This window comes from Lutjanus erythropterus, chromosome 9 (assembly GCF_056507025.1).
Source record: "Lutjanus erythropterus isolate fLutEry1 chromosome 9, fLutEry1.hap2, whole genome shotgun sequence".
Classification (NCBI taxonomy): Eukaryota; Metazoa; Chordata; class Actinopteri; order Lutjaniformes; family Lutjanidae; genus Lutjanus; species Lutjanus erythropterus.
The window spans coordinates 23,574,993-23,598,970 of NC_139325.1; the positions used below are offsets into that span (position 1 = coordinate 23,574,993).

The following is a 23,978-nucleotide window of genomic DNA, read 5'->3' on the forward strand; positions in this document are numbered from 1 at the left end:
ATGTAGCCGTCAATGAACTCAGCTGGCTCACGGGGAAAGAGTTGTCCTCAGCCAGGTGGAAGCAAAGGCAGGCAGAGAGGAGATGAGAGCAGAAAGGAGAACCACACAGCAACAATGAGGAGATCATGAAGTAGAAAAACATGGATAGACACAGAGACAGTGTTTATTTATCTAAATTTGAGTCTGACCGATATATTATGTATATATAAATACATTGTGGTACATATGGGTATATTTGAGGTCATTTAGATTGCTTGAGATAATTTAGATCTCAACTGGTGCTACTTCACAGATATCTGGCAAAGGTTCCCAAGATATTCTAACTGTGAAGTACCACAACCAGCGGACAGGAAACATGGGCAGATCTTCCATCTATTTAATGGTTTATTGTCAACTTCTCTTTGTTTAATTCTTTGGGGTTCTGTCAAAATTCAAGCTACTTACTTCTTTTGTGATATTTTTTTTTTAAACGCAGGGTAGGTTAAAGTAAAATATAGTACAAGAATATGATCACAAATGTCCATGCATTAATCGGCACAAAATTAGCAAGAAAACAAAAAAAAACAAACAAAAAAAGAAGAGAGGAGAAGAAACAACCGCAGCCTCAAATCTCTCCCTTTCCTTCCCACCTTGGAGAGATGTTGTTATATGAGTTATGAGTTACATTAAAGATTTTTTTTTCATAGTTGCTTGTTTCCAGTGTGAATGTTGGCAACCAGTGATCCATACCTGCTAAATCTATGAAGCCATCTTTGTGACAACAGGGGTCTCAAACTCAAATTGGCTTGTTCCGACTGATGGTGTTTTCATCTCATAAAAGGAACACTTCAGTGTTGAAGTACTACAAGAAAGTGCAACATTTCTGGAAATGCACATTTCTATTTTACTGTTTTCCTGTGAAACTCCAGCAGACTTTTATGGATTAAAAAACGAAAGCCGACCATCAATCGACATGAGGGTGAGTAGATTTTCATTTAGGGGTGAACTGTCTTTGACAATTTGCTTCATAGCATCCCTGAAACCCTCTTCTAGAACTCTGCGACTCATTATCACTCCTACAACATATGAAAAAATATATTGAACACAAAGTGCATAGGGTGCAGTTTGGTGATGGTAAAGCTTTGATTTTATGTAGTCTGTACTCTGTAGTGTGTATGAAATGGATGTTTGAGGAGAGGTATGTACAGAGGCATCGCTCCGCAGAGTTGAATATAGAAAAAGAATGATATGTGAGGTAGATGAAATATTTGTGGGTGTTTTGACATGTCTGTTGCCCCTGAGGACTATAAACATCACTGAGAGTGTGTACTCCTTTACTGCTCCACTGAGGAAATGAAATTAGTTGACTTCCCAACTGGAGGTGGAGATTATTACAGTAATAATTGAGCCAAATTTCCTTCTTGATTGCTACACGCGTTCTATCTTTTTTTCATCTGTAAATGATGCACTTAAAAGTTTTGAGGATGAGGTTGTGATTTTTGAAGGCAACACACACATATTGTCTCAGACACGCACCATAAAGAAATGAGGTGAAGATTTACCATTCAAGTATTTTAATGAGGTGCCCATGTTGACGAGTTATATACAGCAAAAAATCAATCAGACAAAGATGATATGTGGCACCAGAGATAATTTTTTTTCTAACAGACTGAACACATGTACATAAATATAAATCATCCATTCACAATACAGTGCGCTAACTTGGGTTCAGAGCCACAATGTTTGGACAGCAGCAGTTTATACTAAACACTTTAAATCCCTTCAGACCTTCATCATAGATTTCTAATTCATTTGATAGATGTGTTTTAATACCAAGCAGTCCAATCTGTGTCAATGCTAAAGTCTCAGGGCAAAAGACAATAATAATATTACACTGGGTATAAATTCATGGACATTTCATAAGTCTATTACATTTCATACAGTGCAGAGTGCTTGTGTTTCAAGGCAGGATGAAATAACAGCCGAACATGTGAAACAAAAAAAAAAATGTCAACAAAATATATCATACAAAGTATTTACATGAACCAATCATGCATCTCAAGCATTGCGAGAGCAAACATACGACTCAGAGCCAGCAGACTGACATTTTTCAACCAAGTGCTTCATGTGCAAACTGAAAAAAAAAAAAAGTCTGATCCCAAGACTGCCAATGTCACTGAATCTGGGTGGAAAATAAAACACTGAAAACAGTTAAGTGAACGGGGCAGCAGGTGATTTGTCCTGTGTTCAGTTTCTCCTGTCAGCTAGGGCTCAGTTTGAGGAGATGGTGACGGTTCTTCTTTCTTTTCTCCTTCAGAGGTCGTGTTCAGAGCCAGGTCTTGTTTTTTCTCTTTTGCTTTCTCGGGCTCCTTCATCCTGAAACATCAAAGGGAAGAGTCATTCCTACTGAGTCATCCCACATGCTGCAAGTGTGCTGTCAGTGCAGTTTGTTAGGTTGTCCAGCAGAGGTCCTTACTTGTTAAAGAATACATGGAAGGTTGTGCGTACGTTCGGGGCTCTAATACACAACAAAACCCTCAATGTTATGCAGTTAAAACCATAAGATGATTTAAACATAAACAGTGCTTTAGCCCAACAAGACTTTAACATGTGATAATTACGCGGACAAATAAGTATAAGAGACAGGAATGTGTTAACGTGGATGTCCACTGGATGTGGCTGCATCACATCTCCATCGCAGGTTAATGTCCACAATAGTTTTGATTTGTTTAGCCAATGTTTTTCATGTTTCAGCTGCGACGGAGCGAGAACATGCCACGTCTGCATCCAGTGAACATTGTGGGTTACACTGTGGTTGCACTGCATCAACAGCCAGCTGACAAAACAGCAAAAACATCAGGATTATTCTTCTTAGTATATACTGCTGTTAAAGAATTTCTAAAACACAAAAAACACTCCCTGAAAGTTTAGAATGTAAATATATAGTGTATATATACTCTTTTCCTGACAGTCTGTGTTATTTCTTTAAGCACTAATGCACTAAGAGAGGTGTTAAAGTCACTATGAATGCATGGTTAAAGCGAAAAGATGTAGTCAGGAATCTAAACTCTTAGGAGTCAAAGTTAAGGTTTTGAATGGTGACCTTGGCATGGGAGCAGGCCGGTTACTGGGTAGGACGTCCCAGCTAGAGGTAGAGCTGTCGCAGATCAAAAGACAGAATCACATGACCAAAAACATTTCTCATTAGATAGCAAGATTGGAGGTGACATTTTAGAGTAACTGCACTCGGCTGATTGACATTATGAAAGCCAGAGGTTCCCAAAGCAGGATGTAGGAGGGGCCCCCCTCAAAGCTCCTTTACAAGGATCCAGGGCACACCCAGCAAAATGAGGAGCATCGTACTTTCACTGCAATCTCAATTAAAGAGTGGTCTCACATATACAACAATGAACATCATTTTTTTACCCTTAAAGCTCGAGTAGGTAACGTTGGAGAAACCGGGAAGAGTAAGGTAGATTATGAAAGTATCCAACTGCAACACGTTTCAAAAAAGTTGGGACAGGCATGTTTAAAACTGTGATACACTGCCTTTTCTTTTATCAACACTCAGTAAGTGTTTGGGAACTGAGGACACTAACTGTTTAAGTTTTAAAAGTTAAATTCTTTCTCATTCTTGCTTAATTTGCGTCTCACAACAGTCTCTGTTGACGTACAGTATTTTGCTCTTCATAATGCCTGGTCTGGACTGCAGGATGGTCAGTCTAGAACCCAAACTCTCTTACTACAGAGTCACGCTGTTGTGACACGTGCAGAATGTGTCTTGTCTCTGTCTTGTTGAAGTCAAAAAGACATCATCTGGATGGCAGCATACGTTGCTCCAAAACCTGCGTGTATCTTTTCAGCATTAAAGAAGCATTCACAGTTCACAGTTACCCATGATGCCATGAGCACTAGCACACCGCCATACCATCACTGATGATGGCTTTTTAAGTTAGAGTTGGTAAAAGTCTGCATGGTCCTTTCCTGGAGTACACAACATCCATGATTTCTGAAAACAATCTCACACAGGACACTTTTCCACTTGCAAATTGGAGAAGACGAATAAATAAGCCTTTAGTATAGTAGCAATTTTTAGCTGCACTTTCTCTGCTATTCTTGTGTGACTAACTTGCTATAGCTTTAGCAATTAATCTGCATAGCCTTGTGGAGGATCATTTGCACAGGGAGAGTTTGTGCAGGTTGGCAAGTTTGTAGGTAGACAGGATGATAAGCTATTCATTCTGACTAAATAAAATGTCAGGTTGCAAGGCTTATGACAGGCCTGCAACAGCCACACATAGCAGATTTTTTTTTCTTTTTTGGACAGAGAATTTGAGTAAATGATTGCTGTCAGGATGTAAAGAGAATTTCAACTAATGTAACAAAAATGGCCTCTAAAATACATTACCTACCCCAGCTTTAAGACTGAATAATCTGAGATAAGACATATGGGAACTTTGGGAACCCTGGGTCAAAGTAGTTGAAAGGTTAAATCACTGACTAGTGGGGCACATGAGGAAACCCACCTCATACCTTCATGAATCAGTGGTAATTATGAGAGAAAATAATTAGAGTATTGGGTAACAGCCATGTTATTGCAGCAGAGGTCAGACAATCAGATTATACTTAGCGCTGATCTTAGGGGTTGCTTTAGGGTGAAACCTTACAAAGAGGATTTTATGACATTTCAGTTAGAGCCCAACCAACACTGCCTGAGACAAATACAAAATATATCTGTCATAAGTTAAAACCAGACAGGAACATTAGCCAAGAAAATGATTTGTCAGATTCTAATTTCTATCAGGATTTCAACATAAATCTCAAATATGTCCCTGCAGTCTACAAACAGAACTGTGTGTGTACACAGGGCTCTTCTTTAACTTTAGTTAATTGAAAAATAAAACCCAAGATCTGCACTAAAGGATATCTGTCAAGCACAATAAAAAGAGGAAAAAGTCACAAAAGTAACACTGTCAGTAGTTGTGCATCCTTGTCAGTATTGAGATCAGGTAAACCACCTGTTTACCACGACTGTTTCATGGTGTAGGAGTGTAAAAAATCTGCCGAGAGATAGGAGATGGAGAATGAGAGGAGAGACTGGACAGCTCCCACAGTTTCTGCAGATCATCCCATTAAACCAACAACAGCAGCAGACTGGTGGCTAGCGTCTGCCGGCAAAGAGGCCATAGACATGACCGAGCAACAGAGCCAAGCGTCTTACCGTATCGTCTTCACGATGAAGCGAATGATCACTGCCAGACCTACACAGCCACACATCACTCCTATTACTATGGCTGTGACTTCACCTGCAGGAGAGAAACACAAAGAGGCATGACAGCTGAAGGAAAACCTCCAAAATACAGCAAAAATCAGCACACTTAAACTACACTCTTAGAAATAAGAGTTCTAAATAGATTCTTCCTGAAAGGTGGTTTTTCTACCCAGAACCATTTGCTTCTGAAGAAAAAGACTGGAGGTTCCATTAAGACATGCTTGCCAACCTTCCTGTTTCTCCCAGGAGACTCACATTTTTCATTGCCCTCTACCTGTTTCCTCCCACGATCACAGTTCTCTTGTATTTCTCCAATTTCACACCTTTCATCCTTTTTTATTATCACAGCCTGTTTCTGACACTTTACAGCATGTACAAGCTCTGTACAACTCTAAGTGTACTATTTCCACTCATTACAGCTACAAAGACTTCCTTAGTAGAATTTGCATTTCTTAAGAAAAGTTTTAAAGGAAGGTTCATGCATTTATTAAAATCTGCCATTTTCTTTTAGGGACAGGACAAAAAAAAAAGAAAGAAAACTGATGAATATTAGATGATGCCAGAGATTTACACAAGCTCACACTAGAGAGACAAATTATTTTGTATTCTTTCATTCTACATAAAACCTTTGTAATAAAAAGGGTTCTTGGTAGAACCAGCTGGGTGGTTTCTTGTTAGCACCCTTAAGTGGAAAGGTTCTTGACAGAAAGGGTCCTTTTTCATCAAATAAGTTCTGATTCTTGAACCAGTTCTGCTCAAGATCCTTGGAACCGTAGTGCTATCTGATGAAAAGGGTGGAACCACTCTAATCATGGATGTTCATCAACAGAGGGTGTCGTAGAACAACCTGTAGAATATGACACACCCGCTTTGGTTCCAAAGGAAAACTTGATATTTATTGGTTCTGGCTGGGAACCAACTTTTGGGGCTCCAAACCAGTTTATTTCTGATATAAATGCTCAGAACTGTTCAAAATTAGGTGTTTGCATGTTGGTGGAAAAGGGCCTAAAGGAAGGTTCTGGGTGGAACCATTACCCATAAAAAAACTTCTCTGCAGAACCTCTCATAGTTTTTTGTTGAAACATTTTACAAATGGTTCTAGGTATAAGCCTTTATGTTGGGATCTAGTTAGGACTCTCTTAAAGGGTTCTAAGTGGAGGTTCAACTAGGAACCACCATAGAGAACAAGCCAAAGAACCCTTTATGATTCTAGTTAGTACCTTTATTTCTAAGAGTGTATTTAAAGTATTGATGTGATCATCAGTAGCATAAGACACATTGTTACTTTGTTTTTTGTAAAAACTTGCAGGAAAATCACGTTGTCTTACCAGAGGAGAGCTCCTTCCCTGATTCTACAACAGATAAAAGATGGAATACATCATGAAACAACTCACAGTGGATTTTAACTCTCTGTTTCACAGCTGTCACATGTTGATTAGTTGGTTTAACTCAGCAGAATCTGCTGTTCAGCTGTTTGAAAATGTTGTGTCTAGTCAGTGTTGCTGCCTTTGACAGCAGTGCTGATATCACAGGCCTTCCAGTTCAGTCACTAACTACAATGAGCACTTTACACAGATTCTGTCTCCTTTGTCTTTGTCTACCACTCTGTCTCCCTCTTTCACTCCTCTGTGTCTCTTTTTCCTCTCCCTTTTTTCTCAGTTAGACTCACGTGATAACAATGGAGTCAGTGTTTAGTTTTTGCAAATCCTCTTCTCTAATCAGCTCGCAAACAAACACGGCTCCCCGGTGCTTTTCCACCACTTCCCCTTTATTTCTGTTGCTCTCCTGCCCTCAGAAGGCATTTTCCCCCCAGACGGAGTCACCGGTAATCCTTAATATTCCCACATTTCTCTCAACATTCCACTCTTCACTTCTCTGCATGGGCTGTGCTAATTGCTAGCTTTGGTCTACACGGCCACCCACTGGCTTCTTATTGTTGCTTACATTATGAGCAGCGAGTTGGCATTATAGTCCAACAATGTACAAGTGCAGCTGGGGTAAAACACTGGAGTTCACAGCAGTTTGTCTCTGACCTTTGACAAATTAAGAGCTTGCAAATTAAGATTTTTGCATATAAAACATATGAAGGGCTTATAAAATAAGTTTTATGTTGTCCACAAGAGTTCTTTGCAGGTACTCTGGCTTTCACTCCAAAGACACGCAGCATAATAGGTTAACTGATAACTCTAAATTTCCCTTGATTGTGACCACGAGTGGTTATTTGTTTCTATATGTCAGCCCTGAGATGAACTGGTGATTTGTCCAGGGTGTACCTCACCTCTTGCCAAATATCAGCTGGGACAGACTCCCACGACCCGTCAAGGATCAGCGGATACGGACAATGAATGGACAGATATATTAAGGGGATAGTTCTGATTATTATAAGAAGGGTTGTATGAGGTTATCCATAGTCTGTATATTACCTACAGAAGATGGTGGTTGACAGACCCACAGATCGGAGAAGCAGAGGAGTACCAGTGTACGAAGCTAAGTATTTTATTACTGTAGAGCGAGTCAGCAGCAAAATGTATTTTAGCCATGTGAAAAAGGCCCATGTAAAAAAGTCGAGATCAGTTTAAAGGTACGGTATATTAAGAATATTTTCACTGCTTTACCTTGTGGTCACACAGCCTTTTCTGACAGGAAACCAAGGTTATACAAGCCAAATATCACTCTGTTTAAAGACACCAGACTCCACTGGCAAAAGCATTCATCTTAAGTGGCCGCATACGGGAGTTACAGGTGTGCTGCTGCCTCGATCATTTAGTTTGTTTGAGTTATCGTGTGACCTCTGTGTTTTAAAAGATTAGTTTGGATACACCGAAGTCACACAGTAACACAAACAAATGAACAGATCGAGGCAGTTGAAGACCAACAACTCCCTTGTGCTGTCAGTTAAAAGTAGTTGTTTTTGCCAAAGGAGGAGAGAGAGACTAATATTAGGCTGCTATAGCGTCAGTTTCCCATGAGTAAAAGCTGTCTAAAGCAGTGAAAATATTCTGAATATAGAGTAAAATCAAACTGATATTGATTGTTGTAGGTTGGCTTTCTTTAAGTGGCTAAAATGCATTTTGTTGTTGACCCTGTACACAGCAGTACATTGCTTAGTTTCCATGCTGGTGTTCCTCTCTCCTTCTCCAAACCGGGGGCACGCTGACCTCCAACTACTGTAGGTAATACACTGACTATCGATAAGGACCTCATACAACCACACATCAAATATTGTTTTGCTTTTACTTTCTATACTTTGAGTACATTTTCCTGATTATACTTACATACTTTGTCTTACACATTACCTTTACTTGTGATGGAGCATTTGTACAGTATAGTATGAGTTTTCTGCAGGTACTGTATTACACTAATTCAGGTAATATATGAAAAGCCAAAGAATGATTCCAAGTAAATGTCTGATTCCAAACACAGCATGTGTATCTTTCATGTCAGTGGTCGGTGTGGGCGACTTGTGTCTGTTTTTTTTTATATCGTTGATTATCTCTTCCTACATGCTCCGTGTGTCTGACCTGCACTGAAGGAGGCGAAGACGACCCGGTGGTTGAGCGGTTGTGTTGCGCGGTAGTTGTCCTGCAGCAGCATCCTGTCTGTTTCTTCAGCCTTACTGGAGTAAAGTATCGTCTCCATCTTCAGCAGCTGCAGCGGAGAGGTGAAGAGCAGAGAAAACACTTACAGTCCTGAGGCACTGAAGCTAAAACAGAAAGTAAAGTAAAACTCAACATACTGACATTAAACTGAACAGTCAAGTCAAAGTTTATCAGTAGCTCAAATACAGATTTGATAAATTGATTCAGTGAGCAAAAGTCAAGTCAATTTAAATTTCATATGATACAAAATTTCTGCATTGTAAGCTGTAGCAATGTAATGAGTGTGACACTTACAGCGTATTGGAGTAGTGATTACAGGTATTTTTTATGATGCAACCAATACTTATTTATTTCATTCAGTCCTAAAAATAAATTCATGTAGAAGTTTGTAATCTACCCCAAATAAATAAATAAATAAATTAAAATTTATCAATACAAACAGCAAACATCACAGCAAATCGACCAATGCCAGCAGTGCAAGGGAACGAAGAAGAAAATTATATAGTGTGTTATGTAGTTTTTTTCACTTCATACAGCAACATATGATTATTCAATTCAGCAACTGGGAAATTATATGTACTTTGGTGATTCAGACCGCTAAGCAAGATAAATAGGGAGCAACATAAACAAAGAATTGAAAAAGTGTTTATGTGTGAATTTTTTCAAAAGTTGAGTCGGCTTCTGTTAAATATATATTTTCAACTATATAACAACACTGTGTTTGGTCCATCTGTCATGTGCTTCCTTCTGTAACTCCATGTTGATTTGTCGGCGCACAATGGACAAAAAACAAACCATTTTTGTGCAGATTATGGTGGCTGAAATAAAATGCTGCAAGTACTCCACCAATCAGAAAGGTTCAGTGCTGCAAGCCCCACCCCTAAGGTTCCTGTACCTTTGGAAAGCATTACCCCACAAGCAGAGACTAACTTAACTTAGACTTGGTCCCTGCAGTGGAAACGCACACATAAGGTTCGTAGTCCCTGGGTAAAGTTCCTGCAGTGGAAATGCAGCTTAGATGAGTCTGAGTGTCGTAGCTACCTGTGCCTTTGAGATTTGAACCCTCTCATGAAACAGTGTCCAGATCACACTCTGGTGGCAGGGCGGCGTTGTTAGGGAGCCATTGTAGCGATAGTAACGTCCCAGATCATTGGGGAGCAGTGATTGGACGTCAAAGGCTGGGATGGAAACCTTCTGATCTGCCAGAGGGTGTAAAGAGGAGGAAAAAAAATATTATGTGAGGTCTTATAGATACTACTGCTGGAGCCAGATATTATCATACTTTTGGGGGATTTCAGCGTCGCAGAGAATAAAAACATCTGATAACTGTGCTGTTTTCATCCCTCCATCACTGTTCAATCAGTAATATCTTTTTATGCTTTGCCTTAGAGAAAAATATGTTATAGTTATACAGCTTGCTTTTTTATTGACAGGTAGTCATATCTATTCAGTGAACTGTGACTGGGGAGCGTGGAGGAGAATCCATTTTCATTTTAAGTCCCAAAATTGAAATAGTAACTGCAGCAAGAGAAAAAGATTGAAGCCATTCACTAACATTTTAAAACATTTCTTATTTTAGAAGAAAACACACTTTCATAAATAAGTAATTATAAAATATATGATAAAATGGTAACAAAGAGACTCACCAGCATGTCTGATGCGACTCAGGTAGGTGAGGATGTTATTGAATGCTGGGTTGGTCTCTTCACCTGTCTAAGAAAGCAAAACTCATGCTGAAACATTTATTACATTACTCAATATATGACATTTAAGGTGTAAAACAATTAGGCTGGTTTGCACCATCACAATTTTTAAACTGCCAGTTGTTGCCAGGTAGTCTTTTTTTTTTTCTTACTGTGGTGTTGGCCATTTTTAATCTTCTAGTACTTGGCTAAATTGTCCCAATAATTCAGCCAACAGGTTTTTCTCAAAGGAAGAGAAATTAGAGCTAGCTAGAGTTGGCTAACAACATAATATTTGGTGAAACTTTTTAGCTAGCTCGCAAACAATGTAATGTTTAATATATTGCTAACTTTTTAGCCGGCTAGCAAACAATGTGATATTTTGTTAACTTAGCTTGCAAACAGTGTAATTTTTATTACCTTTGTAGCTATTTAACAACCAAAGTAAAGTTTTGAATTGTTTGGTAGCTGGCAAACAATGTTGTGTTTTATAAACATTTTAGCTAGCTAACAAACAATGTGGCATTTTCTTATCTTTTTAGCTAGCCTGCAAACAATATAACATTTTGTTCAGGAATACATCCTAAACAGAGGATTGTTTTTAAGTGTGCGACAGAGCTCTGCTTAATTTTTCCAAACTCTAATTAGGATTAATATTAGATAAAGTGAATACTTGTTGGTGCAACCCAGTCTTGATCCTAGTATTCCTTCATAATGTTGTGGCTTGCTATTGTTTATTAGTATTGTTTTGTTACCACAATGAGGACTCCTAAAACAGCCAGGCCGTCCCTCTGTGTCATGGCTGTGGACATGTTGGGGTAGAGCTCAGAGTTGTAGTGCACCACATGCAGCTGGAGAGAGAGAGGAAGAACACTGTCAGAGCAAGAAAAACGTCCTGATTTCTCCTGGTGACAGCTGAAGGTTAAAAGAGAGAAATAGAGGACGAGACTGAGAGAGGAAAAGCTGCGTGCAAACTCAGTTTTCCTCCTGACAGAGCGACCGAAGAAAAATATAGAGCGAGTGAATGAGAAAGCGCTTAATTGTCTCATTATGTAATGACAGTACTCACGCATGACAGGTTCCTTTTTTAACTAATATTTATCCTCTCCTTTGTGTTTTTTTCCCTCATCCTTTCATCTACTATTTTTGTCTTTTAATCTGCTTAAATACCCTCACGCCTCTTCCTCTCCAACTGCTCACCCCTGAAGAAACTGGTATGTTGCCGTGGACATGCACACTGACAGATGGACAAGAAGTGAGGTGCTGAGACAGCTCGCCTTCCCTCTTAACTCCACTCTTTCTCCATATTTTTACCAACCCTCCAAATGTTATTCAGCGGCCCAAGTTATGTTTTGTGTCTTCTTCTCTTTGTTTTTTCAAATATCAACAGTCTATTCCAAAGATTTCTTTTCATTTGATCTTCTGTCTCTGCACTCGTCTCTCAGCAGATCTACAGGATGAGTCCAGAAAACCAGAACAGAGATCCAAACTCACTCAGCTATAACAGATTTGTGTAAAAAGTGTGAGGTAAAAAGAGGAAAACAGTCACAGATCATAAGTATAGCAAGAAAAACAGTCAAATTTCTCAGTGCAAACCCAAGAATTTTGATAAACACCAACATTTTATTTAAGATGCCACCAATATGTATTCAGTTTTGTTGTTTGATCAGTCTAAAACTTAAACGATCCCCTCCAGACATGTATTAAAGAAACAGTCTGTGTGAATCAGTAATGTCTGTATGTTTTTTCCCAGAAAAAATATAACTTTAACATATAAATCCTTAAAAAGGCCTCCACTCCTTCTAGCTCATTAAAAATCTGAGAATATATGAATATGCAAATTTTGTCAATTCTCAGTGTCCATTCTCAGTGTATGTACACTGATGGCTTCAGGTTTCTACATCACACTTCTATAAGTTGCAAACTGGACCAGAAATGACTTCCAAACTGAAACTTTCCACTTTCAGCAGATGAAAGTGAAAACAGCCTTCTAGCGTCAAACTCAGGACAGACATCACTCTGCATAGTGCAAACATTCAACTGTAAAAACAGGAGGAGAAACCTAGTTTTGAGTGCTAATCATCACATTTCAGTAGCTGGAACCAGTGGATGTTTGGCATTTTTACGGGAAAAATTAAACAGCTAATTTTCAGCATTGGATTAATTGACATTTGGTATACTAATGAGAATGATAACGCATTTATTTTATACACTGCATGCTTGGAATGAGCTGCAAGTCATAGTTAACTTGGAATCAGGGATGCATGATGTGATAGGAAAAAAAAAGAAATGGGATTATTTTGACATGTCGACATATTGGTGTGAGAGTTGTTGGGGTCTGTACCAAACAAATGTGTTCTTACAAGATTTGTAGACCAGGACCTATCTGCAGCACAATATTATTTAATTATGATGCTGTTTAGTCACAATTTTGTTCCTGTTTTGTCCTTAATTGGAAATTTCCAGCTTCTGTGATTTGGGTACTGCACTTGGCCATATTGCAGTTTTGATTATATTTTGATTATCTGGAATCTTTACCCTCTCTTGACATGTTCATAAAAAATTATGATATGTTAAATGTTTTTCGTTTAAAAAGGGCCACATTGTGCCATGATTCTTTTTAGCCCCTGATCCCTGTATGCTTTGTATCTGTTTGCTGTCTGTAATTTTATATAAAACCTTTTTATTTTAGTTTTTTTGCTGCCTGGCAGAAGAGATATTGTCTCTCAACAGGGCCTTTGTGGTTACATGAAGGATAAATAAATAAAAATGTGATCACGTATTGTGCTCACAGCGCTGTAAACAAAAAGTTAAAAGATGTATCTACCATCAGGGTTTCACACAATTTTACTTTATTGACTGGTTTACGTTGCATGAATATAAACTCTGAGGCCAATACAACTGAAGCTTCTAGAGATCATTTTTCTCTACGTTGTGTGTGTCTGTGGAAATGGATTCATACACTGCTAAAAACTGCAGGGTAATCCAGTTTTAATCTATGGTTAACTCCTTGTATTATTATAAAGGCTCAGTTAAATCTCTAAAAGTTCGAAAGTTAATTGCAGAGACATTTACACAGTATACAGTATGCCACTTAGTCTCTCACACTCTACTTGTCCCTTAATTAGTAAAAAATAAAATACTGTGCACCAACTGAAATTTGGTCTATTGTCTTTGTTTCATGCTGTGTCATCACCTATTATGTATTACTTCCACAAAGTATTATTCTAATATTATTCTAATTATTTTACCTGCACAAATGTCACCTCATTGTTATTAATATATTTATTAGTTTTCACTTTGACAAGTAGAGGGTGCATGCATTATTTAAAAAAAGGGTTCAATAAGGTACAATACAATAAAAACAAACCAAACACAGAAAATCAGCGCAGATTCATACTCACAACATCAGAGGTCACAGTGATAATGTGCAGTTAGAGCAATCGAGGAACTCCCTGCAGTGTGATGTGAGGGACTCCACCCTCTACATAGTTCAGGTGTTGTTTCCAAATTTTATAAAATTGGTCTGTTTTTAAATGTAGTATTCATGTGAGGTACTCTAATGGCACTAAATCAAACGTTAGCCTTTAAAAGCTGACACTTTTTCATTAATTCACTGCAATAAAATGTTCTTCCTTGCAGCATAAACAAGAATATGGTACAGTTTCTTACTGTTTTTTAATATTACATATCAGCTTGGGAGGTCCAAAATGAAGGACACTGGGTCCATCTCCTGTTCCATTAAATCTTTTTCACTGTTTTTTTTCCATAACAATGAAGAGAAAATAACTTTCTGTACATGCAGGCTGCTGTTAGAATTTTTGACCTTGTAAGTCTTGATTCAGAGTGATGTATTCTTCCATTTAAATGTCAAAATTGTTATAACCACGAGGTTCACACTCTCATTTCATCCTTTTGTATAAAATCTAAACAATTTTCAAAAACTAAACTTTACTATAATCACACTATTTGACCTTCACTCACGTCACAACTCAGCTTGGAGGAACCCTCAGATCTGCTCTGTTAGGCCTGTTAGTCCAAGGTAAGGTCAAAGAGTGATCAAGAGTTTGCCGTACTGACACTTCAGCTCTGGAACAGTCGTCTAGTTAGTGTTCGATCTTCTGACACTGTTTCCTGTCTTAAGACACATTTTTACACACTTGCCTTTTTGCCTGACAGCTAGTCTTATTTGTTTACATAATACAGCCTGTTGTACAATCACCTGATTTTATCTTAATAGTTGTTTAATACTTGTTCTACCTTGTGGATGATTCATTTGTAGAGTAAATTTCTGATACGCAGCCTTTTAATTGTGTGCTTTTATTTTGTTTTTTTCTTTTTATATTTGTGTTTTAAAATGTCTGTGGAAAGAACGTTGTGCTCCTAGCTTCAAAAATGCTACACAAATAAAAATATTTTTTTAACATGCCTCTGCATCTGCACTCAGTCCATTGATGGTGTGTTCACTGCCTCTCTGACTCGGTCCACCGCTGCCCCAGTGCAGATGCATCTGCACAGCTGAAAAGAGCCAGGGCAGTCCCGCCAGTCCCATCCAGTCTGGCAGCTCAATCACCGCTGATGGAGAGAAAACGAAAACAAGAGTCGGTTTTCTGAGTTTAACAGACAGGGAAAGATAATTGAACAAGAAATACTGGGTAGTTTGAATATAAAAAACAATTTTATAATATAATACTAGGTATTTAGTAATGTGTACTAAAAGGTTTGCTGCCAGGTTACAACTGAGGATGGTGCAGTATAAACAGATTAACCGTAAGGCTGCTCAGATACCTGGCTGCCATAGTTACCTGTGTGTCCATTGTTGTACAGGGTGAAGGGTTTATTGCCATGCTGACTATAACCCAGTGGGGTCATAGGGATCAGAGTGGGGTCATATTTGGTCTGGGTGGTTACCACGTCAACCGGGGACTGAGAATTACCACCGCAGTCAGGGAAATACTGTGACCACTCAGACTGACCCACCAGGCCTTTGACAGGAGAAAAGAAAGAAAACAATGATGTCACCCAATCACACAGCTCACTGCTTCCCAGTCATTCAGTGAAAAGCCTCCATTGATCATCAGTCTCTAATTATACAAGACAATTATTCCTCATGGTCTCTCTCTGTAGGTTCACGGCCTCATGGTGGGAAATTTAATAAAACAAACATCAAATTGTTAAAAATATACTGAACATATAACGATGCAAGAGATAAAGTTTGAGGACAGGTGACGGAACAAATGCTGCTCTGGATCAAACTAATCAAACTCAAATGCATGTGTCATGAGCCACCCATGAAAACAAAGAAGCTCACACATACATGAGTGGCTACCAACAAACACAATCACGTTTATTGCCAAGTGGGTTTACACATACGAGGAATTTGCATTGGTGCATAACAATAAGCATCCATCCATCCATCCATCTTTTTCCCAAAGGGTCGCGGGGGGGCTGGCACATAGAGACAGACAACCACTCGCATTTACACCTACGGGCAATTTAGAGTCACCAATTAACCTAGCATGCATGTCTTTGGACTGTGGGAGGAAGCCGGAGAACCCGGAGAGAACCCACGCAGACAAGGGGAGAACATGCAAACTCCGCACAGAAAGGCCCTGACCCAGCCAGCTGGGGGAACAATAAACATAATAAATAGAAAAATATATAAAGGATTTTTTAAAAAAGCAGGAGATCTGGGTTCTTTATTGACTAAATACTGTCAACTGATAACAACTACAACATAGTCTGTATATAAAGTCTCACTTCAGCTTCATATGACCTCTTCCATCCTTGGCTGAACAGTATTATCCAGATGTCCTGATATCTTCAGTATCACTGTAGTTAAATTACAGAAATATATCAACCTCATGAGAGGTAAATATCAAAGGTAGTCAGTAAACTAAAATGCTGTTTAGCTTAATCAACACCGGCAAAATTTGGTCACAAATAATTAAATACAGGTTACAAAAAATTAGATTTTTTTAAAGTAAAAATCGTACTGGCAGGAGGTAATATAAGGAATTTTTACAGACTGATTCGACTGTTCTTTCTCTACAGTCTGTTTGGGCAACGTCACAGCTCATCTATTGGTGTAAGACAAATATCTCTTAACGACAATTAATTAACAGCCAGCAAGAAAGATGTAACACCAAAACAGACCGAACCTCCAACAAAGACCAGAGAGAACGACTTTCTTGCTAAATCTGTGTGTTGATAAATTCTTACAATAGGCAACTGGGAGAAACTGATTGTATTTGACCTTGCAAGATGATCACTGATCTTTAAATATATGAAATTACGTGTATTTCCATCAGTATTATATCTGTATGAATGCATAGGTGACAATCAGTTTGTTGTAATATGTATTACTACATCTCTGTTTCCTTACAAATAAAAAAGTATATAAGAAATTATATTGAAAATGATCTTATATTAAGTAATATGAAAAAAATATCTAAACCTGAAATGTATAATAATAATACAATAAAAATTTCCTGTGTGAAAAACATATATTGTCAGATTGTTGTTGATTTAATTCTTCGTGCCAGTGGAATGATTTATAACATATAAGACTATTCTTGACAGTGCAAAGAAAATTGAATTACTGTATCCTGTAGCCACATTTTTAAGAGTTAAATCTGAATACTGATTTTTTAAAATTGATTTTTTTTTTCATGGCAGGAAAACATAGAAAAGCTGATATTTTTTATTAGAAATGCAATCATAACACAGAGGATTAATCTCCCATTGTAGTCTTATTTGGTTCTCAAACATCTTAAAAATCATCTGAAAATCACAGGAGAAAAAAAGAAAAATCATAACTTTGATTCCTACTGGCAAATTCGGCATTTAAACTTAATTAGTAATCAAATGATCATAATGTACAATGTTTAGAAATATTGCACTTGTACAGTTGACAATAATAAACAATATACAGTTGACTACAGTTGGGTTACTTTCAGCATCTACAGCACATAGCAGATCCTCTGCTAATGTCTAATATCAGCTAATGTACTTGTATGTATACTGTATACTTACTGCATATTTATATGCTCTACATGTCATGTTCTTAGAAACACATCATTCATTAGTGTACGAAAATTGGTGTGAAAATTAAGAGGAATTTAATTAAAAAATGGACAGGGAAATATTGAGAAAGTAATTGCGGGAGAGGAGAGTGATTGAGGCCCTGGTTCACCGAGTAAAAAAGAAACTGGTCTCCCCAGCTGCATAATAAAAGAAAGTAAGAAAAAGGAGTCTGAAAGAAAAAGAGGGTGACATGTGAGTCAAAGAATCTGAATTTCAATTGCAGGGAGAGGAATGCTTTAGAAAACAGGCACACCACTGACACATTTTACAGACAAAGAAATGTGAGTAGTGGTGAGTAGTAAGTGTCTAATCATATATTTACGGCACGTTTTAGAAATGTTGAAGTTTTTATTATCAAGTGTGCATGTAAAAAAGGTTGAAAACAGGGCAAGACAGGATGCATATCAGTACTGTGCCATGTTTGTAAGCCATGGAACATGTTCTTAACCCATTAACATCAACAAGTTCTTCTATATAAATACATTAAGTGCAATCATCTCTCTCGCTCTCTGCACACACACAATGTCAGGAGAGGGCTGAACATGACCGATGTAAACACATACCACATCTCCTCTCCCACTGCCTGCAACCCCCACCTTGCTCTTCTAATCTCTTCTCTGCCCCTTACCCCTCACTTACTCTCCACAGCAAAGCCCCGCACCACGACCCAACTTCAAAAGTGAGTCCCGCGGCCCTGCCATTGGTCGTCATGGAGGTCTCCATGGCAACCGGAGGCCGAAAATTCTGACCCTCTGCGCCTGCTCTACCTCTCCCCTAGCATGCTACCCCTGTCCTGAATACAGGCAGGAACAAAGACACACACACATATGCAGATTCACTCACTCAGAGCATGATGAGGAAATGATGGAATGTGGGGCTGACTTTCCCTCGATTACTTTACGTAACTCTCTGTTTCTCATCTCTCTCGTGGAAAGAGCCGTCTCTGAAAGCATGTAACTCTGCTCTTTCGTGTGACAAAAATGATGCGCACACAACAAGACTGACTTTCCACTTCAGCTAACAGCTCAGCAACAACCACATCATGCGATGCTGTGTCACACAACATGCCTCACACACACCGTCTCACTCATTCAGTCACTGCAGATGAATTCCAGGGACTTTTACTTTGAATATTCATGTCATAAAACAAATTAAAGGTATCTAAATGCAAGGCATGTATTACTGAGCATATTGGCTACTAGTCTAAGATTATACCACATGCTTTGGCACAATGTCAAACTTTTATTTTGAAAACAGTTTAAATGTCTCTGAATGCAAGACATAACTCAACATACTGGCTATCATGTCACTGCAATTTTATTTTGAAAATTCATGACAAATAACCAAATTAAACACATTTGAGTGCATGCCACGTATCACTCAAAATACTGGCTATAAGTCTAAAGTTACACCACTTGCTTCTGCACAATGTTGATAAATTTATTTTGAAAAATTCTTGCCAAAAAAAGCACATTAAATGCATCTGAATGCACGCCATGTATCACTCAACATACAGACTACCAGTCTAAGATTATATCACATGCTTCTGCATGATGTTGATGAATTCAAGTGACTTTTACTTAGAAAATTCATGTAAAAAAACAAACATATCTGAATGTAACACATTTATCACTCAACAAATCAGCTACTAATCTAAGATGACACCGTACACTTGCCTCCATACTTATCATAATAATGCCTAAATGCCCTATATGTATAGATACCAGTTTGCTCCAGGCACAGCCTTCAGTGTTTGCTGTATTTTGTGTATGTACTGTACATTGGTGTTGCTCTCCTGAATACATGCAGAGAGTAGTGGTCTCTGTGTGCCCCATTCATTCCCACAATGTCATTGTCCACGGCATAGGCAGCCAGTGTGCGTCCACAACACAATAAACACATTGGTTATTGTGCGCTGCAACAATGAGGGGCACGATTTGGTATGCTTTTGCTTCATCCCGTCCCATCTCCCAACACCCTCATCCTCGTGCACCTGCCTCCGCCTGCCTGCCTCTCTATCGGCCTTTTTCTTGCTTTCTTCCTCTCTATCTCCCACCAACCCCTTCATCATCTCTGTGTGACTGCTGTGCTCATGCCAGCTTGTTGAACTGTAACTAATACAGACAGAGAGGAAAGTAGAGGGAAACAGAGGGAGAAAGGTTGGGAGATATGAGGCCACAAATCTGACAGAAGCTTTTATGATAGTTTTGATGTTTTAGAGAGAAAAGAGTAACGTGGAATGAAGTCGGGGTGAAAGGTGTTATTTTCAAGAAAACTTGTCCATGTCTTTATTATTAGCAGATTAGATTACCACAGGTCATCCAGTAGTAGACACTCAACTGCTTGACTAGTACAAAATAAACTATATGAAATATCTCCACCTGCTACCTATTTCCTACAGAAGCGACATCAGGATTTTGTCTGTCAGGGTTTGTATAGATGCTGAAATTCGTTGAAAACACTTGAATTTCTAATATATTGTTTTCAAGGTTTGTAAAGTGCTTGGATTTTATATAAAGTGCTTAAAAACTGCTTACTTTGATAATAAATTGCTACCTCAGTGAATAGTTTCCTTTTTGATAAAGAAATAAAATAAGTTGGATATTGGCTATAAGATAGTGAGTAGGGTTGCAAATTTTGGCATTTCCCTCAACCAATAGTTAGAAATGTCAACAATCAATTAATTATTAATAATTAATAAGCTTCTCGGTTTAAATTTTACTTCAGAAACTCTAATGGCACATTTGTTATGTGATACATTAATTTATTAAGCGCAAATAATTTAAACGACAGAATACCAAAACAATAAGGATCTCGCTCCAAACGGCTGCTCTTGTTCACCTGTCCTTATTCAATAAATGGCTAAAAACAACGTCAAATGGGGCACAGTTACTACCATTCTAGACTAACAAAGCAGACCTTGTTTAATTTGCCATCCTTCTTTAGAATGCTCTCACACAAACATAAATTTGGTTATTTCTGATTTAAATGTGATGAAGAAACAAAATAATAATTTTGAGTATTGATATATAAATATGTAATTTATCACATCTGTACGGTGCTGTGCTTTTCTATAAAGTGCTCTCAAGATGATCTTATATCAATATATCTTATATACATATAAGGTCTCCAGATTCTCATGCACCCTGCATGTATGTTGTTGTACATCTTTTTTTTAGCACTCTTTGCAACACTCTGACATGCTTTTGCGTGAGATTTTGCTCTACAAATAAACTTGAACTCACCAGTGTAGGTCCAGGAAACTTCCTCTGAAAAAGAATAAAAGAGAAAAACTCCTAAAAATCTTCTTTTAGCCAGTTCTCACTCTTTAAATTCACAGTTCACAGTTCACAAAGCACTGTGTCTGTTATTAAATATTATATATTTCATTTTTACACATTTAGTTTCACTCTATATTATACTGTGTTTCATCACTTCTAGTTTACAGTAGGTAATTAATAACTAGTCTACTCAAATCCAATTACTGCTCCACTACTACAGCTCACCCTGAAACACCCAGTCTACAAACACCCAAACCAAAACAAAACAAATCTCACATGATGCCGATTAGTAGGCTTTTTTAATTAAGACCTTACCAGCAGCAGGGGCAGCCGTCCACTGGAAACACAGGAGCATTAGAAGGATAAAAAGACCCAAAGAGTCCATGTTAGCCCTGCTTGCCCATACACAGAAATGAATAAAAGTGGACGGAGAGATGAGGAGCAAATGAGAGAGAGAGAGAGAGAGAGAGAGAGAGAGAGAGAGAGAGAGAGAGAGAGAGAGAGAGAGAGAGAGAAGTGGGGAGAAACTGCCTGGGTCCAGCTTCAGTGATCCCACCTGCCACAGCTCTGTTTAACAGCCAGAGTGTGGATGTTACATGTCGGCTCCACTTTGGCAGAGAGCAGGGCACCAGAACAGGTCTCAGCAACAGATGGATGGAGAGAAAGTATGAAAAGAAAAGAGAGAAACAGTGGGCAGAGGTGGAGAGAAATCACGGAGAGACAAGACTGCAAAGAAAGACCAGTGAGTGAGAACTAATTCAGTGTTAGTTGCTGAAAAAAGGAGGGCGATACAACAGAGGGTGAGAGGACGGAGAGAGAGAGAGATGTGGTTGAGCAAAGGAGGGTACTGCAAGGGAACAATGGGGTACAAGAAATGGCAATGGAGAAACTTAGAGTGAATGAAAGATATGTGTTGTAAAAATGTGCAAATAACAAGGGAGAAATCAACATGTGTCAATTTGGTAGGATGTGTCTGACTCGCTAAACTTTCAAGAAAGTGTTTCTGTATTATGACTGGGTGAGAAGAAGTCCTCATTTGTCCCCATAACTTGAGGCTGGTTCACATGTTCATCTGTTAGGTGTGGAGCACCCCAAACAGATGAAACACACACTCTTATTTATAGAACATAAGTTGCCATTTGAATTTAACACATGCCGTACTACTATTCACTAACATTTGTTGAAAATTCCAAATGTTGAGGTTTGCCCAGGGGTATTTTCAATTTCATTTTCATTTTATGAGTAGTTCTGCTGCTAAATTTTAAACTACCTCTTCTTTTTCTTCAATCTATAATAGGTTTGTAGTGGCAAATAGCTTGCTGTATATCATTGAAGAGGTATACATCACAGTTTACTGTTTTGTTTTAATTGGGTTTAGTAGTTAATCTCATGCCTTAGTAATTTTGCAGAACTATTTGTAAAAATGTGGCAAATTAGGGCAATAAAAGGTTTGGAATTGTTTGAAACTTCATAGCGTTCTATATAGAGCCATTTTGTTTCAGAGGGTTTGTTTAAAAGAACCCTTAGTGTTCTACATAGAACCTTTTGAGGATGCCAAATATGTACCAAGCTGTAGAATGCTTAAAGGTTCTATATAGAACTATTAATTCCTTGCATGCACTGGCTGGTACAGCACTGTAAAGTTGACAAAACTACTGCCTTCACTACGTTTGAGTTTTGAATCAAACCCAAACTCTCTTTTCTATTTCAGATCAAACTCTTAAAAACCCTCAGAAAGCTGCATTTGAACAATTATTCACAGTGAGCTGTTAATCTGAGTTGACACTATTTGGGTGCTTGAAAATTAAATGGTTGCAACTGATTTTTTTTTTTAATATTCACTCGATTGAATTATTCACTTCATTGTTTTGAAATTCAATTTTTGGGGGGTTCTAAAAAGTAAATTATGTCAACAACACGGTTAGTTGGTAAAACGTTTTTCAAAACCTAAGAGTTGAATTTGGCTCAAAACTTGAAAATCGATTGCAGTAAGTTTCCATGGAACTTTGCGTTTTCTCAACTTTTTTGTTTTACAGTGAGTGGTTCCTGAGTATATATTGCTTAATACAAAGCTATATATGATATGTGAGCAGTTTAAACTGTGGGACAGGCTCTACTGTTGGGGCTGCAGGGGAAAAATACAGGGTGAAACTAAATTGAATGAGTATGATTTATGTAGGGAAAATAAAGTGAAAGTGCACCATGACCGAAGCCATTACCAAGAAATTAAACATATTACAAAAGTGTCTCTCAAGTAGTGATACACAGATGCACAGCTGATTATGTGGGTGACATAACATGTCATAGGGGGGTCACGTGAAATGAGATGGTATGGTGGCTTGGACCACATGTTGACAACACAGAGACAGTGGTACTGATGTGACTCAGTACATGCGAACACTTCAAGTTACTGCCCAAAATTTGAAGGAAGCCTCTGCAGGGCACTGCAGAATGATATAAATGGTTACCACTTTGTGACAAATTTATCATTCGAACTCCTCAGAGAACACTTTACTTTCTCGAGCTTGAGAAAGAACATCACATGTGTAAGCTGTGAAATGGAGGGTGGCTGTGCAGACTTCTATTTAAAAAGAACTCTGCGACGCGCCAACAAGGTTGTGAACGCAACAATGTCTGTTTGTTTAGAATTTAATGAGGGCAGGTCAGTGGGGATACCAAAGACGGCTGTTGAGGGGCATGGCTGCAGATTAATCTTAAGAATGTCAGGAAGGGTCTGAGAAAGTTTTAGAACCACTGAATTAAAGAGTGATCTTCCTTTCTCAGAATGACACTTACACTGTACACTGTTGTACTGACATCTGTCATATAAATGTAACTGTATAAATTATTTATGGTCTATACTATCTGTGAGAGCCATACAGTGTACATCTTCTATTTTTAATTGTATATTTTTAGACTTTCACATTCATGTTTTAGACATTACTTATATATTAGTACAACAAACAAACAGTGAAACATGTTGCAAAATAGGGATTACAGTTCACACAAAGATTACTATTGTTTGCTTATTAGAGCATTACACAGTTTGTGATCAATAAAATTATACATCGGTATCTTT

At 38.2% G+C, this 23,978-nt stretch overlaps 1 protein-coding gene across 3 annotated transcripts; it reads right to left on the reverse strand.

Annotated features, from left to right (window-relative positions):
- Positions 1-1,536: 1,536 nt before the first annotated feature.
- Positions 1,537-21,634, reverse strand: ca14 (carbonic anhydrase 14). Of its 3 annotated transcripts, XM_084726713.1 has the most exons (13): positions 21,215-21,634; positions 20,864-20,887; positions 15,338-15,517; positions 14,962-15,107; positions 11,288-11,383; positions 10,497-10,563; positions 9,892-10,049; positions 8,773-8,899; positions 6,580-6,603; positions 5,201-5,285; positions 4,998-5,039; positions 3,083-3,136; positions 1,537-2,355 (listed from the first exon to the last, which is right to left on the reverse strand). In XM_084726713.1, the coding sequence occupies exons 1-13, from the start codon at positions 21,282-21,284 to the stop codon at positions 2,244-2,246; spliced, it is 1,185 nt and encodes a 394-aa protein (XP_084582839.1). In that variant the 5' UTR covers positions 21,285-21,634; the 3' UTR covers positions 1,537-2,243. The 3 variants fall into 3 exon arrangements, with proteins under 3 accessions (XP_084582839.1, XP_084582840.1, XP_084582841.1); XM_084726714.1 differs by lacking the exon at positions 4,998-5,039; XM_084726715.1 differs by lacking the exons at positions 3,083-3,136; positions 4,998-5,039.
- Between the last annotated feature and the right edge of the window lie 2,344 nt (positions 21,635-23,978).